Source organism: Saimiri boliviensis, chromosome 17, assembly GCF_048565385.1.
Source record: "Saimiri boliviensis isolate mSaiBol1 chromosome 17, mSaiBol1.pri, whole genome shotgun sequence".
Lineage (NCBI taxonomy): Eukaryota > Metazoa > Chordata > Mammalia > Primates > Cebidae > Saimiri > Saimiri boliviensis.
This window is the reverse complement of record NC_133465.1, coordinates 55,825,274-55,841,386: the sequence shown is the minus strand read 5'-3', so window position 1 is coordinate 55,841,386 and position 16,113 is coordinate 55,825,274. Positions and strand designations below refer to the sequence as shown.

Here is a 16,113-nt window from a genome sequence, read left to right as displayed (position 1 = left end):
GACAAAGATTGTATCTTAGTGACCACTGTAATTCCAGCACCGAGTTCAGTGCTGGCCATCAAGTAGGTGCTCAGTATTTTTTAATTAATTAATTTTGAGATAGGGTCTCAATAGGTTCACTAGGCTCATCTCGAACTCTTGGGCTCAAGTGATCCTCCCCCCCCCCCCACCTCAGCTTCCTGAGCAGCTGGGACTACAGGTGTGCATCACCACACCTGCCTGTAGGTGCTCAGCTAATACAAGGTGCAGCATCTCTGGGGGGGCAGGGCGACACAACAGTGGTTTGTAACGTTCCCCAGGCGATTCCCATGCATAGCCAGGCCAGGCCTGCCAGGCAACTACATGCAGAGAGAGGATCCCTGAGGCCTCTTCCTCAGAAGGGAGCTGTGGTCGTGGAGAGCACTCGGGTGGCCAAAGCCTGCTCTTGAAAGAGCTGAGAAAACCCAGAGGAGAGGAAGGGAAGAGGCCACCGCCAAGGGACGGTCCCCAACAGGGCTTCCCAGGGTCCACCCTGCAAAAGGGGCTTCTGTTTGATACTAAGGACATAGATAACTGGCCCCTGACCACACCTGGCCAGCAGCTCCAGGATCTCTGGTCCTCACAGTCCCTGGCATTGCATCTGAGAGTAGGGGCAGAGCTAATGCTATCAGTAGGAGTCACTCGGTCCCATAACTTAGGGGAAACTGTCCTGTCCTTACAAAGTAATATGGAAGCACAGCTGATCAACATCTGCATAAGGAAAGATGTTTCTTTAGGTACTTCTGGTTCCACCCAGACTCATGACTCAACAAGTCCTGTGGCCTCCACCCAGAAGTGGACTCAGCACTCAAGGGCCATTTTCCATACCCCTATGACTGCGTGCTCAGCCAATCAGCAGCACTCATCCCCGAGACCCTGCCCACCAAACTATCTCTGAAAAACTCATCTTCAAGCTTTGTGGGAGACTGATTTGAGTAATAATTCTGTTTCTTGCGTGGCCGGTCTTGTGTCAATTACTCTTCCTTTACTGCAGTGCCATGGCCTCAGTGGATTGGTTTTGTCTGCGCAGCAGGCAGGAAGAATCCATCAGGTGATTACAGTACCTGACCCCCAACCTTTTTTGGGAAGAATCCAGCCAAAAAGCTTGAGGCCTGCAGCTTCGGGGTGAGAGTGAGACAAAGGGGGATGGAGGGAGATTGACTTGCTGTGTCCCAGCTCCAGAAGAGCCCCTCCAGCCTCCAAAGAGTTTAACACAAATCATTAAAGGATTTCCTTGAGGCAAAAGTTCTGAGTAGCTCTGAGATTCTAAGGATGTGAGGAGAGACCCAGGCTCATCTCTTTTGGGAGGGGACCCAAGCTTGGGGGAAGGGATACTGGATGTCAGCTGAAACCAAAAACTGAAATTCTTCGCTCTCTCAACCATCTGAATAGAATCTTCCTTTCTTCTCAGCAAAGGGCATTCCAAAGTTAACCAGTTCTGGCCAGGATGGGAGGGAGCCCAGCCAGGCCTCATTATACTCTCCCTCCTTTTGGAATTACTGATAGAACAGACTTTTTAAGTCTGATAAGAAATATGTACAATCTATTCTCTCTGAAGCCTGCCACCTGAAGGCTTCACCTGCATGATAAAATCTTGGTCTCTGGCCAGACACAGTGGCTCATACCTGTAATCCCAGCACTTTGGGAGTCCAAGGCAAGTAGATCACCTGAGGTTGGAAGTTCGAGACCAGCCTGACCAACTTGGAGAAACCTGTCTCTCCTAAAAATACAAAATTAACCGGGCATGGTGGCACATGCCTGTAATCCCAGGTACTCCGGAGGGTGAGGCAGGAGAATCTCTTGAGCCCAGGAGCCGAGATCATGCCATTGCACTCCAGCCTGGGCAACAAGAGCAAAACTCTGGCTTGAAAAAAAAAACAAAAACAAAACTTTTGGTCCTCACAATCCCTTATTTTAACCCAAACATTCCTTTCTGTTGATTTTAAGTCTTTAGACAATAACTTAACTTTTCCCACCTATTGCCAATCAGAAAATCTTTGGATCTACGTATGACCTGGAAGACCCTGCTTCCTCAACCCAATTCCAGTTGTCCAGCCCTTCCAGACCAAACCACTGTACATCTCGCAAATACTGACTGATGTCTTAAGTCTCCCTGAAACGCATAAAACTAAGTTGTGGCCTGACCACCTTGGGCACATGTTCTCAGGCTCTCCTGAAGGCTGTCATGGGCCATTGGTCAGACATATTTGGCTCAAATAAATCCCTTCAAATATTTTACAGAGTTTGACGCTGGGTGTGTGTGTCAGGAGTGGGAGTGTGCGGCCCGTGGGGAGACTCCCAGGCCCACGGGTTACTGCAGGGCCTCGGCCGAGGGGCCCGCGCCACCCTCGTGGCGGGCTGTCTAGAAGCCTGCTCCACACCCATCATGCCCGGCTCACTCTTGCCCGTTTCACTGATGAAGGTGGCATAGGCATCATCCTCAGCCTTGAGCACCCTGACCTTGGGCTGACCTTGGGTATCCAGCTCTTGCCCACCATGCGGCGGGCATTGGTGCACATGTCGGCCGCGACGACATTCATCTCACTCTTCTTGAAGTTGGGGGTGAAGCTCTGGCAGTAATACTTGACGGAGGCCTGCAGCCGGCGCTGTCCCGGGACTTCCGGCGGAAATCGTTGGGAGAAGAGCGGTGACTGGTGCCACAGCCGTTGGCCCGCACCAGCCGTTGGCCCACGTGTTCCGGTCAAAGAAGGAAGCCAAGCGGCGCTGCAGCAGGACGTTGTGCCGCGTGCCCACGCTGACGTGGCAGATCATGAGCTGCGCCCTTGGGATGTACACGTTGGTCATTGTCACCAATATCTGGGGCCTTGAAAATAATTCCATGCAGGTGGGACTTTCAGAAGCTCTCCATGTCCGTCCAGAAGGACCCCACAAAATAGCTGGGGGGGACTTTGTGTGTGGTTCAGCATGGAGCACGGGCAGGATGGTTGGTGCCGCTCACCCCCTTGGCCAAGCGCCCTCGTGCAGCGAACAAACCGCACAACCATGCTAGGTAGAAGCATTTTACATCAGCCGCCTTCAGACTTAGTTTCATAGGCATCATTTGATTGGGGGCCGGAGGATGAAGTGGTTCTTTTTTTTTTTTTTCTAGATGGTTTATTCTGTAAGTTGAATCACCTCAAGCAAATGCCTGAGTGCAACTAGCCAAGTTATCCATCTCACAGATCTTCATACGGCGGGCTGTCACCGGTGAGTGAGCGAGCTCTGACATCAGCTTAAAGGACCACATATTCTTTTTGAATGTGAATAAAATAGAAAAAGCCAAAGTGCATTGTGCGGCCATGGGGCAAGACACTCTCCCTTTCTCTCTCTCAGGTTTCCTATCATAAAGGACAAACTACTGACTAAGATCTCTTCTCGTTAAAATTCTTGTTTTGTTTGTTTTTAGACAGCGTTTCACTCTTGCTGCCCAGGCTGGAGTGCAATGGTGTGATCTTAGCTCACTGCAACCTGCCTCCTGGGTTCAAGCAATTCTCCTGCCTCAGCCTCCCAAGTAGCTGGGATTACAGGTGTACACCACCACACCCATCTAAAAGAGATGGGGTTTCACCATGTTTGTCAGGCTGCTCTCGAACTCCCAACCTCAAGTGATCCACCCACCTCAGCCTCCCAAAGTTCTAGGATTACAGGTGTGAGCCACCCCTCCTGGCTAAAATTCTGTGAGGTTTGTATAGAAGGAATAGAATGGGGGCCCAAAAACCAGTAAAATGAGAAAACAGTGATCCCCAATGCCTCGCTTCCAACTCACACGCCTGCTCTCCTACATCAATCTCCCAGAAACCTGTTTCTACCAAAAAATATATGTATACATAAAGATTAGCTGGGCATGGTGGTGGGTGCCTGTAATCCCAGCTACTTAAGAGGCTGAGGCAGGAGAATCACTTGGATCCGGAAGGTAGAGGTTGCAGCGAGCTGAGATCATGCCACTGCACTCCAGCCTGGGCGACAGAGTGGGACTGTCCAAAAAACAAAACAAAAGTGTCCCAGAATTTCCCTGTGGACACTTTTTTTTTTTTTCTGGCAGTCTTTCTCAATGAGGGTTATGTTTTCTCCGATACTGTATGGCCTACAACCTGCTCAGTTTTCATTCCAGTGAGAACATTCCAGAACAAATTCTGGGTCAATCCCAGGCGTTTGTTCCAGTCAAAGAAGGAAGATGACTGTGTGTCACTTGCTGCCCTCTAGAATGACACCTCTGCAGGCCTCTGTCTCCACCGTGTGACTCCGCCGTAAACTCCCCACCTTTCTTCTTTTGCAAAGCCTGAGACCCCCAAACACCTACCAAAAAGTGGGTAGGGTGTCAGGACACCTCCAAGTATAGGTGGGGCTGCCCCTCACACCTGGATGTGGAGCTGTGCTGCAGAGTGCTGGCTGCTCGTGACACTCATTTCACGCCTTTCTGTGCAGGTGCCGGAAGCTGAGGAACCACACATCAAGGCTTCCTTGCCAGCGGGGTGCTGCCAATCAAATGCAGTCATGTGAAATGCGGAATGTGGAAAGGAGGTAGAGTCATCCTTCCCCCGCCCCACCCCGTAGCAGCAGGTGTGCTGGCTCAGGTGATCAGCTGGACTCCATACCCCCCACCAGTCACCAGCCTGGGGACCGTGGGGCTGCAAGGACCCCAGCAGCAGTGCCCCACGTTTCCTGACTTCTTCCAGCCTCTGGAAATCAGCGGTGGTAAATTAGCCTGAAAGCCAGTGGTGCAACCCCCTCCTCCCCGACCTTCACCACCCCTAGCCACTCCAGTGATAAGCACTGATTGCCTGTACAAAACCCCTTTTTGTGAAATATCTAATTTCTGTTTTCCTATCTGGGGTATGCGATATAAGAAGCAACAGCTATTTGGTCTCTGCCCCCAGTTCCTAACACAGAGCTCCGAAAACCCTTGGAGATTCCTGAATGATGGGGGCACTAGGAGCATTGTCTTCTTCCTTTTTTTTAATTTAACATCTTTCTTTTCTTCCCGGTGTTTTTTTCCTTTTTTTAAAAAAAGCTTTTATTTTAGGTTAGGGGATACATGTGCACATTTGTTTTATAGGTAAACTTGTATCACAGGGGTTTGTTGTACAGATTATTCCATCATCCAGGTACTAAGCCTAGTACCTCGTAGTTTTTCCGGCTCCTCTCCCTCCTCCCACCCGCCAGCCTCAGGCAGGCCCCAGTGTCTGTTGTTCCCTTCTTTGTGTTCATGCTGGACATCAAGAGGACTTCGAGGGGAGCACCCCGGGCAGGCCACCAACCGGTGGGCTGAGGCAGAGTTTGGTTGGGGCAGTGGGAGGACAGCCCGGGCGACTCCAGGGGAGAATCTTCCCACTCCATCCCATCTGGCTTTCCCCATCTGCTGAGAGCGACCTTCACTCGGTAAAACCTTACACCCATTCTCCAAGCCCGGGTGTGATCTGATTCTTCCAGCACACCAAGGCAGGAACCTGGGATACAGAAAGCCCTCTGTCCTTGCAACAAGGTAGAGGGTCTAACCGAACTGGTTAACACAAGCTGCCTCAAAAGGCAAAACGAAAAGAGCACCCGGTAGCACACCCCCACTGGGGCTTCAGGAGCTGCAAGCATTCACCCTTAGACACTGCCGTGGGGTCGGAGCCCGCAACCTGCCTGCCTGTCTGCTCCCCTTGAGGTTTGAGCAGCAGGGCACTGAAGAAGCGAGTCACCCCCTCTGTCCCATGCCCTGCAAGGGGGACCAGGGAACTTTTCCTGTTTCAATATGGTGTCCAAGAAACCGTGACACATCTCACAGAGGGCCTAGGCTCTGGAGGGCTGGAGTATGAGACATTCCCCCTCCCCTGTGAACTTTAAAATGTGGCCAACGATTTTTTTAAAAAGATGGCTACCCCGTAGTGCTTTAACTGGACCTATTTAGACAACGCCTTACACGCTGGAGAAGGAAGACGCTCTGTGAGTCTAGTAAGTCTAAAGACGAGACTTCTCTCTTCTGCCTCGTCCTTCCTCTCCAGCTCCCTGCGGGTGGACGTTATATGTCTCTCATCATTTCAGCAACAAGGAAACAAATTAGTGTTCCCAGAAGCCCCCAGTGTGCCCCTTTCCAATCATAAACCCCTCTCTAACCCTTACAGGTAACCACTATCCTGTCTTTTGTGATAATTTTCTTGCTTTTAAAATGTAGTTCTGACCTAGTGCTGTGGCTCATGCCTGTAATCCCAGCACTTTGGGAGGCTGAGGCAGGTGGATCACCTGAAGTCAGGAGTTCAAGACTAGCCTGGCCAACATGGTGAAACCCTGTCTCTACTAAAAATACGAAAATTAGCCAGGTGGTAGTGGTGTGTGCCTGTAATCCCAGACACTCGAGAGGCCAAGGCAGGAGAATCGCTTGAACCTGGGAGGCAGAGATTGCAGTGACCAAGATAGCACCACTGCACTCCAGCCTGGGTGACACAGTGAGACTCTGTCTCAAAAAAAAAAAAAAAAAATTAATTAAAAGGATAAAATAAAAATAATGTAAAATAAAATAAATAGCTCCGGCTGGGTGCTGTGGCTCACACCTGTAATCCCAGCACTTTGGGAGGCCAAGGCAGGAGGATTGCTTGAGCCCAGGAGTTCAAGACCAGCCTGAGCAATGCAGCAGGACCTTGTCTCTAGAAAATTTTAAAAATTAGCTGGGCATGTTGGCCTGCACTCGTAGTCCCAGCTACTGGAGAGGCTGAGATGGGAGGATCACTTGAGTATGGGAGGTCTAGGCTGCACTGAGCCATGTTTGCACACCACAGACCCTTCCTCAAAAATAAAATAAAATAAGCTGGGCACAGTGGCCTGTTATCACAATACTTTGGGAGGCTGAGGCAGGTGGATCACGAGGTCAGGAGTTCGAGACCAGACTAGCTAACATAGTGAAACCCTGTCTCTACTAAAAATACAAAAGTTAGCCAGGCATGGTGGTGCACACCTATAATTCCAGCTACTCAGGAGGCTGAGGCAGGAGAATCACTTGAACCCAGGAGGCAGAGGTTGCAGTGAGCTGAGATCGCACCACAACACTCTAGCCTGGGCGACAGAGCGAGACTCCTTCTCAAAATAAATAAATGAATAAAATAAAATGTAGTTTTAACTATTATAGGTCATTCATAAACAACATAGTTTAGTTTTGCCTTCTTGAACATTATAAAACATTATATAAATGAAATCATATTATACATATTATTTTCTGTATCACTTCTCTTAATAATTTGTTTGTACGTTTAATATGCATGTTGCTGAGCAATCACACATAAAAGACTGGAGAAGGGGCCTAACAGCAAAGGAGAATGAGGAGAAGGAAGAGTGGACAAGCAAAAGTGAAAGCAGAAAGTCAGCTGTCAGTATGGCTTGGGGAGATAAAGAAGGCCCAGGAAGGCCTCCAGGAAAAGGCTGCCATGTCAGGCAGGACACAGAGGACAATGGAGGAAAGGTGATTCTTACAAGATGGTGAAGGTGCCGTTGTAGGTGTTCGGCTCTGGCACAGGCACGTGGCGGAGCTTCTGCTTTGGGCTGAGATCAATACACGACAGCGTCTCATCTCTGCAGGTGCAGAGGTCACAGATGTGGGTGCTTGCGGAGGCCTGTTCTTCTGGTGCAGTTAAAGCCTTATTTTGGGCATAAGTTTCAGGCTGCACCAGTGAATCCTGAGTAGGTTCTAGATCAGTAGGTAGACCTGTGACTTCAGTCAGGTTTTGATGCTGAGTCTGAACCTGGTCTGGATGAGGAGCTGTAGTCTTCTCCAGGGCTGCAGAATGTCCAGGCTCTGTAGTGGGTTCTGGAGTTATGGCAAGCCCCAGATCTGGAGGCTGAGTTGAGGTCTCCTCTCTGGCTGGAGACGGTTTAACCTCTGTAGTAAGTTCTGTAGTTACGGTAACCTCCAGGTGCAGTGGCTGAACTACGACTTGAGTCAGGTTTGCATGCTGAGTCTGACCCTTGTCTGAAGGTGGAAGTGTCACCTCAGGCTGTTTTGGAGGAGGAGCAGTAGTCGTCAGGGCTGTGGAAGGTTCAACCTCTGTAGTGGATTCAGGAGTGATGGTAAGCCCCGGATCCAAAGGTTGAACTGTGGCTTGAGTCAGGTTTGAAGGCTGAATCTGAACACGGTCTGGATGTGGAAGTGTCACCTTGGGGTGCTTTGAAGGAACTACAGTCTTCGTCAGGGGTGTAGGATGTTCAGCTTCCATAGTGGGTTCTGGAGGTATGGTAAGTCCCAGGTCCAAAGACAGAACTGCAATGCTGGGTGACACTGGGTGCTGAGCTTGATCCTGACCTGGTGTTGGAACTGTTACCTCTTGATATACTGGAAGTTGGGGTACTATTTTCTTAGGAGGCTGAGTTGCAGTCTCCTGCGTGGTTGGAAAAAGTTCAACCTCTGTCGTGGATTCTGGAGTGATGGTAAGCCCCAGGTCCAAAGGTTGAACTGTGACACTAGGCGATGTTGAATGCTGACTTTGATCCTGACCTGGTCTTGGAACTGTCACCTCATAATGAGCTGGAGGTTGAGCTGCAACCTCCTTAGATGGCTCTGGAACCTGAGCTGGGACCATCTGCTGGCTTGAAGGTTTACAACCTTAGGGGGCTCTGGAGCCTGAACTATGGCTTTCTGCTGGGGTCGAGAAGGTTCTGCCTCCATAGGGGGTGCTGGAACCTCCTGCTGAGTTAGAGATGGTTCCACCCCTTCAGGGAACTCTGGAGGCGAAGATGGGGCCATCTGCTGAGTCAGAGAGGGTTCTATCACCACAGGGGGCTCTGAAGACTGAGCAGGGACTGCTTGCTGGACTGGAAAGGATCCTACCTCTTTAGGTGGCTCTAAAAGCTCAGTCGGGGCCTGCTGTAGGACAGGAGATGGTTTGACCTTCTCAGGTGGCTCTGATGGCTGAGCTGGTATCTCCTGCTGCAATGGAAGGCTGATGATCTCTTCTGTGGACTTCGGAGGATGACCTGAGGCTTCCTGCTGGGTTACAGATGGTTCAACCTCCTTAAGGGGCAATGGTGGTTCAGCTGGGAACTCTTGCCGGACTGGAGAAGGTTCTACCTCCTTAGGGAAATCTGGAGTCTGAGCTTTGGCCTCTTGCTGGACCGGAGATTCAGTCTTTTCAGGAGAATGCAGAGGTGGGCAACGGAGATCAGGCTGGACTAGAGAAAAGTCTGCCTGCTCAGTGGAAATAGGAAGGTTGTCCTGCTGGACTGGAGAAGGTTCGACCCCCATAGTGACTGCTGTAGGTATGGTAAGCTCCAGATCCACATTTTTAACTGTGGTATTAGGCAAAGGTGAATTACTTCTGAATACTGGAGACAGATCTAGAGGTGAAAATACCACCTCATCACTCAATGGACTTTCAAAGTCTGAGGAGAGCTGAGTTGGAGGCTGAATTCTGGGCTCTTGATGGACTAGAGGAAGTTCCTCATTTTCAGAGGTATTTAGCTGCTGAATTATAATCTCTTGCAAATGCTGAAACTGCTCAGGGGACATTAAGAACTGAGCTAGGGCCACCTGTCGAGTTAAAATTTCAACCTGATGAGTGAAATATGGAGTCATGGTAACGATGTGATCCACAGGTTTAACAGTGATATTGTGCAATGTTGGAGGCTGAACTTGGTCATGACTTAGAGGAGAAACTGGTACCTCATGATACTCAGGAGGTTGAGCTACAGTTTCATTAGGGAGCTGTGGAGACTGAGCTGGGGCCTCGTGCTGGATTAGAGGAGACTCAACCTTCTCAGGGGTCTGTGGATGCTCAGCTGCAGCCTCCTGCTGGGTTGGAGAGGGGTTCTCATCCTTAATAGGTTCTGGAGACTGAACTGAAGTCTCCTGTTGAATTGGAAAAGGTCCAACCCCTTCCAATGACTCTGGAGGCAAAGGTGGGGCCCCGTGCTTGGTGGGGAAAGGTTCTACATCCATCCCTAATGGGTCCTGAGAGCTGAGCTGTAGCATCCTGGTGGATTTCAGAAGTTCCCATCTCTGCAGTAGGCTCTGTTGCCATGGTGAGCTGTACCTCTGGAGGTGTAACAATGATATATGGCAAATCAGAATGATGAGCTTGATGGTGACCTTGCGGTAAAACTATTACTTCATGATGTTCTGGAGGCTGGGCTGGGGGCTCCTGTTGGGCTGAAGAAGATTCAACCTTCCCAGAAGACTCAGAAGGCTGAGCTGGCTGCTCCTGCTCACTGGGGGAAAGTTCAGCCTCCATAGGAGGACCTGGAGGCTCTGTTGGGGTCTCCTCTTGGATTGCAGAAGGTTCCATTTCTTTCAGAGGCTGAGCTGGGGTCTCCTCCTGGGTCTGAGAAGGTTCAAGCTCCCCAGAAGATTCAGAAGAGTGAGCTGGCTACTCCTGCTCACTGGGGAAAGTTCAGGCTCCATAGGAGGACCTGGAGGTTCAGTTGGGGCCTCCTATTTGGTTGCAGAAGTTTCCACCTCCTCTAGATGCTGAGCCGGGACCTCCTGCTGGGCTTGGGAAGATTGTATATCCTTGGTGGGCTCTGAAGTTATGGTAATCTCCACATCTGCATGTTTAATTATAATATTATGGCAAGTTATAATGAGCTTGATCCTCATCTTGAGGTTGAATTGTCAGCTCATGATTTGGTGGAGCTTGAGCTAGACTTCCATAGAGGACTCTGGAGGCTGAGCTGGAGCCTCCTGCTGGGTCAGAGAAGGTTCAGCCCCCGCAGGAAACTCAGGAGGCTGAGCTGGCTGCTCCTGCTCACTGGGGGAAGGTTCAGCCTCCATAGGAGGACCTGGAGGCTCCGATGGGGTCTCCTCTTGGATTGCAGAAGGTTGATTCTCATTCGGAGGCTGAGCTGGGGTCTCCTCCTGGGTTTGAGAAGGTTCAAGCTCCCCAGAACATATAGAAGGCTGAGCTGGCTGCTCCTGATCACTGGGGAAAGTTCAGGCTCCATAGGAGGACCTGGAGGTTCATTTGGTGCCTCCTGTTCAGTTGCAGAAGGTCCCACCTCCACTAGAGGCTGAGTCGGGGCCTCCTGCTGGCCTTGGGAAGATTCTGTCTCCTTGGCAGGCTCTGAAGTTATGGTAAATCTCCACATCTGTAGGTTGAATTGTAATGTTGGGCAAGTTATAATGAGCTTGATCCTCATCTGGAGGTTGAACTGTCAGCTCGCAATTCAGTGGAGCTTGAGCTAGACTTCCATAGAGGACTCTGGAGGCTGAGCTGGAGCCTCCTCCTGGGTCAGAGAAGGTTCAGCCCCCACAGGAAAGTCAGAAGGCTGAGCTGGCTGCTCCTGCTCACTGGGGGAAGGTTCAGGCTCCATAGGAGGACCTGGAGGCTCCGTTGGGGTCCCCTCCTGGATTGCAAAAGGTTCCATCTCTTTGGGAGGCTGAGCTGGGGTCTCCTCCTGGGTCTGAGAAGGTTCAAGCTTCCCAGAAGACTCAGAAGACTGAGCTGGCTGCTCCTGCTCACTGGGAGAATGTTCTGCCTCCACGGGAGGCCCTGGAGGCTCAGCTGAGGTCTCTTGCTGGGATGCAGAAGGTTTCCTCTCCTCAGGGCACTCTCATGTCTGAGCTGGGGCCTCTAATTGGGTTGAGGAAGAGTTCACCTCCTCGGGGTGCTCTGGAGGCTGAGCTGTGGCCTGTTCCTGGCTTGATGTAAGTTCCTTACCTGGCTCTGGAGTTCCTGTAAGCTCCACATCCACGGGCTTGACTGTGACATTGGGCCAGTGTGAGTGCTGAGCTTCCCATTAACTTTTAAAGGGAACATCTACCTTGTGCTGTATCGATAGGTGAGCTACGATCGCTTCAGAGGCAGGTAAGTGCTGTGCTTGGTTCTTCCGCTCTGTTGAAGAAGAGTGGAGCCCCTCAAGGGACTGTGGAGTCTGAGCTGGGGCCTCGTGCTGGATTAGAGGAGACTCAACCTCCTCAGGGGTCTGTGGACGCTCAGCTGCAGCCTCCTGCTGGGTTGGAGAGGGGTTCTCACCCTTAATAGGTTCTGGAGACTGAACTGAAGTCTCCTGTTGAATCGGTAAAGGTCCAACCTCTTCCAATGATTCTGGAGGCAGAGGTGGGCCCCCGTGCTGGGTGGCAGAAGGTTCTGCATCCCTAATGGGTCCTGAGAGCTGAGCTGTAGCGTCCTGGTGGATTGGAGAAGTTCCCATCTCTGCAGTAGGCTCTGTTGCTATGGTGAGCTGCATATCTGGAGGCTTAAGAGTGACACTGGGGAAATCTGAATGCTGAGCTTGATGGTGACCTGCAGGTAACACTGTTACTTCGTGATGTTCTGGAGGTTTTGCTGGGGGCTCCTGCTGGGCTGGAGAAGATTCAAGCTCCCCAGAAGACTCAGAAGGCTGAGCTGGCTGCTCACTGGGGGAAAATTCAGGCTCCATAGGAGGACCTGGAGGCTCAGTTCGGATCTCCTCTTGGATCACAGAAGGTTCCATGTCTTCTTGAGGCCGAGCTGGGGTCTCCTCCTGGGTCTGAGAAGATTCAAGCTTCCCAGAAAATTCAGAAGGCAGAGCTGGCTGCTCCTGCTTACTGAGGGAAAGTTCAGCCTCCATAGGAGGACCTGGAGGCTCAGTTGGGGCCTCCTGTTTGGTTGCAGAAGGTTCCACCTTCCCTTGAGGCTGAGTCAGGGCCTCTTGCTGGGCTTGGGAAGATTTTGTCTCCTTGGTAGGCTCTGAAGTTTTGGTAATCTCCACATCTGCAGGTTTAATTATACTATTAGGCAAGTTATAATGAGCTTGATCCTCATCTTGAGGTTGAACTGTCAGCTCATGATTCGGTGGGGCTTGAGCTAGACTTTCCGTAGAGGACTCTGGAGGCTGAGCTGGGGCCTCCTGCTGGGTCAGAGAAGGTTTAGTCCCCGCAGGAAACTCAGAAGGCTGAGCTGGCTGCTCCTGCTCAGTGGGGGAAGGTTCAGCCTCCACTGGAGGCCCCGGAGGCTCAGCTGACGTCTCTTGCTGGAATGCAGAAGGTTTCCTCTCCTCAGGGTGCTCTGGTGTCTGAGCTGGGGCCTCTCAATTTGGGTTGAGAAAGAGTTTACCTCCTCGGGGTGCTCTGGAGGCTGAGCTGTGGCGTGTTCCTGGCTTGATGTAAGTTCCTTACCTGGCTCTGGAGTTCCTGTAAGCTCCACACCCACAGGCTTGACTGTGTCATTGGGCCAGTGTGAGTGCTGAGCTTCCTATTAACTTTTAAAGGGAACATCTACCTCATGCTGTATCGATAGGTGAGTTACGATCGCTTCAGAGGCAGGTAACTGCTGCACAGGGGCCTCCTGCTCTGTTGAAGAAGAGTGGAGCCCCTCAAGGGACTGTGAAGGCAGAGCCGGAGCCTTCTGCTGGGTTGAAGAAGGTTCTACCTCCTCAGGGAGCTGTGGAAACTGGGCTGGGGCTTCTTGCTGTAGGGAAGAGGACTGGATCTCTTCAAGGGTCTCTGGATTTTGAGTTTTGGGCTCTAGATGGAATTGAGACAGTCCAACTTGCTCAGGGGGCCCTGAAGTCTCATCTGAGTTCACCTGGAGTTCTGGAGGATACAGCATATCCATATTTCAATCTAAATACTCATCCTGCAAAGTTTGTTTCTGATGCTGAGGTTTCAATACAAATTGACGTGGAATTCCCACAACCTTAGCAAGCCTCCAATGCTGAGCTGGATGTTTCTTCAAGTTCTTGGGAGAAACTATAATGTCGGTAGCTTTTGAATTCTTACTGTCTGGAGGTGTATTTCATCTGCCTGATGATCTGCAGCCTGATCTAGATCTGTAGTCTGAATCTTCCTTTTGAGGCGAGGAGGCTGAACCAGGGTGTGGTTCTGATCCCAGTCCAGCATTGGACCCACCTCTGGGAGCCTTTCTTGCCGAGTCAGCTTGTCATTCAGATCTGGGTGTGCAGACAAGAAGGGCTCTGGCCCTGGGGACAACTCTCCAGCTGAATCCATGTCCAGGAATGGAACCAAATTGTCAGTCGATTCCTGGGGCTGGGCTGACCTCTGGGAGGAAGCAGAGAACCCCAGGTAATCAAAGCCTCTGGGGCCTGCCAGGGAAGTAAGCGCATGGGGAGATTCCCACGGGAGATTGGAGCGGGAAGACCAGGGCTCAGTCTGCCCCAGGGGCTTGGAGGTCAGCTGGAGCAGGTCCTTGACCCACTCCAGAGGCTGAGCCTCCTAGACTAGTAGCCGAAATAGCTGCCACATGAGGAGGGGCCATGGGACCCAGAGACGTAGGCGGGACATGATAAGCACTGGCACCACTCATTGAGCGGGAACAATTCTGGCAGCCCCTAGAGGCTGGCGTCCCTGACAAGCATGCGCCTTGCCCCGTCCTTTATGACACCTTTATTTACGCTACCTTTATTAGGCTTGGGTCTAGATCTGCTCCATGTCACCATGGCGATCTTATGTCATAATCCCACCCAAGTCCCCCTTCCCACCCCGCCCTGCTGGAACACCCGTCCACTCCCCTTAGCTAGGAAGGATTTGGGCCGCAGACCTGGGTGGGTCCCAGGACTCCAGCAGCCTGGTGGGGTGGGGTGGGGTGGGGCACGGCAGAGCTTCCCAGGGAAGGCATGGGACCTTGACTGGAGATATTCAGAAGTGCTAGCCCAGTTCTGGCAGCCTGAACTCTTCCTCCTTCGAGGTGAAATCTGAGAATACTCCTCCTTCCAGGGAGAGCAAACTGACCTGCCAAATGTGTACCAGTTACGGTGGCAGGCAGAACGCACATTACAGTCATTTATTCCAAAATATTGTCATTTTCGCTAACCTCTGTATCTTTTGTTGCATGCTTGATAATTAATTCACCACCCTATGGGGTAGAGGCCACCAGGGAATAAGCGAAGACTCCAGATTTTCTGTAGGAGGGCTGTTGGGGTGGGGAATTCAGTCTGTGAGAGAAGGCTTCAATCTGAGTGAAGAGCCCTTTGCACTAGCCTGGGAGGAGGCTGAATGTCATCCTGCCTTGACTTACCACATTACCCTAGAAGTTACAGTGCCACCCTTCAGAGGTCTACCCTGTGTGCACACATGGAGAAGAGGCTTAGGTTGTTAAGTCAGCATGCTACATAAGTTCCTGAAATGCGACTATAAACTAGAACCCAGCTGACTTCCCCCACAGCCATTCTTACCTATCTTATTACTGACTGACTGGCACAATTACCAGTGTGTAAACTCCAAGAAGGTGCTTCATCTTATTCCAGTGCCTAGCATAGGCATATGGTGCATAGTGATGGTTTTAAAATGGAAGGGATTACAAGGTTCACCTCATTTAAGTACGGACCTATTGTTATAATTGGATTTCTGAAATCAGTGGTAACTTCCTCTCAGATTTCCTAGGAAGCTAGACTTCTTAAGCTTGAGGTTTTCCTGGTGGGTTTTATTTAAATTGAATTAAAATATTTATTTTACAGGGAAAAACTTCAAAACAAAACACTTTACAACTTTGGGGGTGAAAGTTAAATAAAACACTCTAGCCCCAAATTAAGTTCCCACTGAAATGAGACTTTTGCTCCTTTCAAAAAAAAAAAAAAAAAAAAAAAATTCCATATATAGTAAATAATGACTATTTTAGAGATTAATTTAGAAACTTAATCCATACTTAACAGCTTTCATGACATTCACGCATTGCTTGCCATATGAGGAGGAGCTTGATAAAAGGGTCATTAGGTGATTTCACCATTATGCTAACATCATAGTGTATACTTCCATAAACCTAGGTGATATAGCCAACAGCACACCTAGGCTATACAGTATGGCCTATGGCTCCTAGGCTACAAACCTGTAACACATGTTACTGTTAGAAGTAAAATTTTCAGTGCCACAAAGGAAATAGCACTTGACTATGAATTTTCTCAGCAAGGCAATTTTACTTTCTGCAGAAAGGGTGCTTCTTGGAAGTATGATTGTCACGAGAACACATTGAACAAATAAAAGCAGAAGTTTTTGTCCCTGACACACTGGGTCCTTACTGCTGTGTCCTATCTCCATTGGCTGGAGCTGGACTGTACCATCTAGACTGATCTCAATTGGCTAAAAACTTAAAACTTTCCTAAATAGGTAAATGCATGATGGAGAACAAAGAAAGGAAGGGGGTTGTTTATGGGAAACTAGGAGAACAATAACATTTCCGAATAAGGAAGAGGTGTAGC

At 50.3% G+C, this 16,113-nt stretch overlaps 1 protein-coding gene and 1 pseudogene across 1 annotated transcript; one reads left to right on the top strand and one right to left on the bottom strand.

Moving 5' to 3' along the window:
- The first annotated feature begins 2,943 nt into the window (after positions 1-2,943).
- LOC141581757 (ADP-ribosylation factor-like protein 17) lies at positions 2,944-4,773 on the top strand (annotated as a pseudogene).
- Positions 4,774-5,537: 764 nt separating this feature from the next.
- On the bottom strand, positions 5,538-14,177 carry LOC101047594 (leucine-rich repeat-containing protein 37B-like). Its single transcript, XM_039476257.2, is given in 6 exon segments — positions 5,538-5,745; positions 7,465-8,033; positions 12,586-12,820; positions 13,321-13,693; positions 13,696-14,131; positions 14,133-14,177. Coding segments are annotated over 6 exon segments (1,866 nt in total).
- Positions 14,178-16,113: the final 1,936 nt, after the last annotated feature.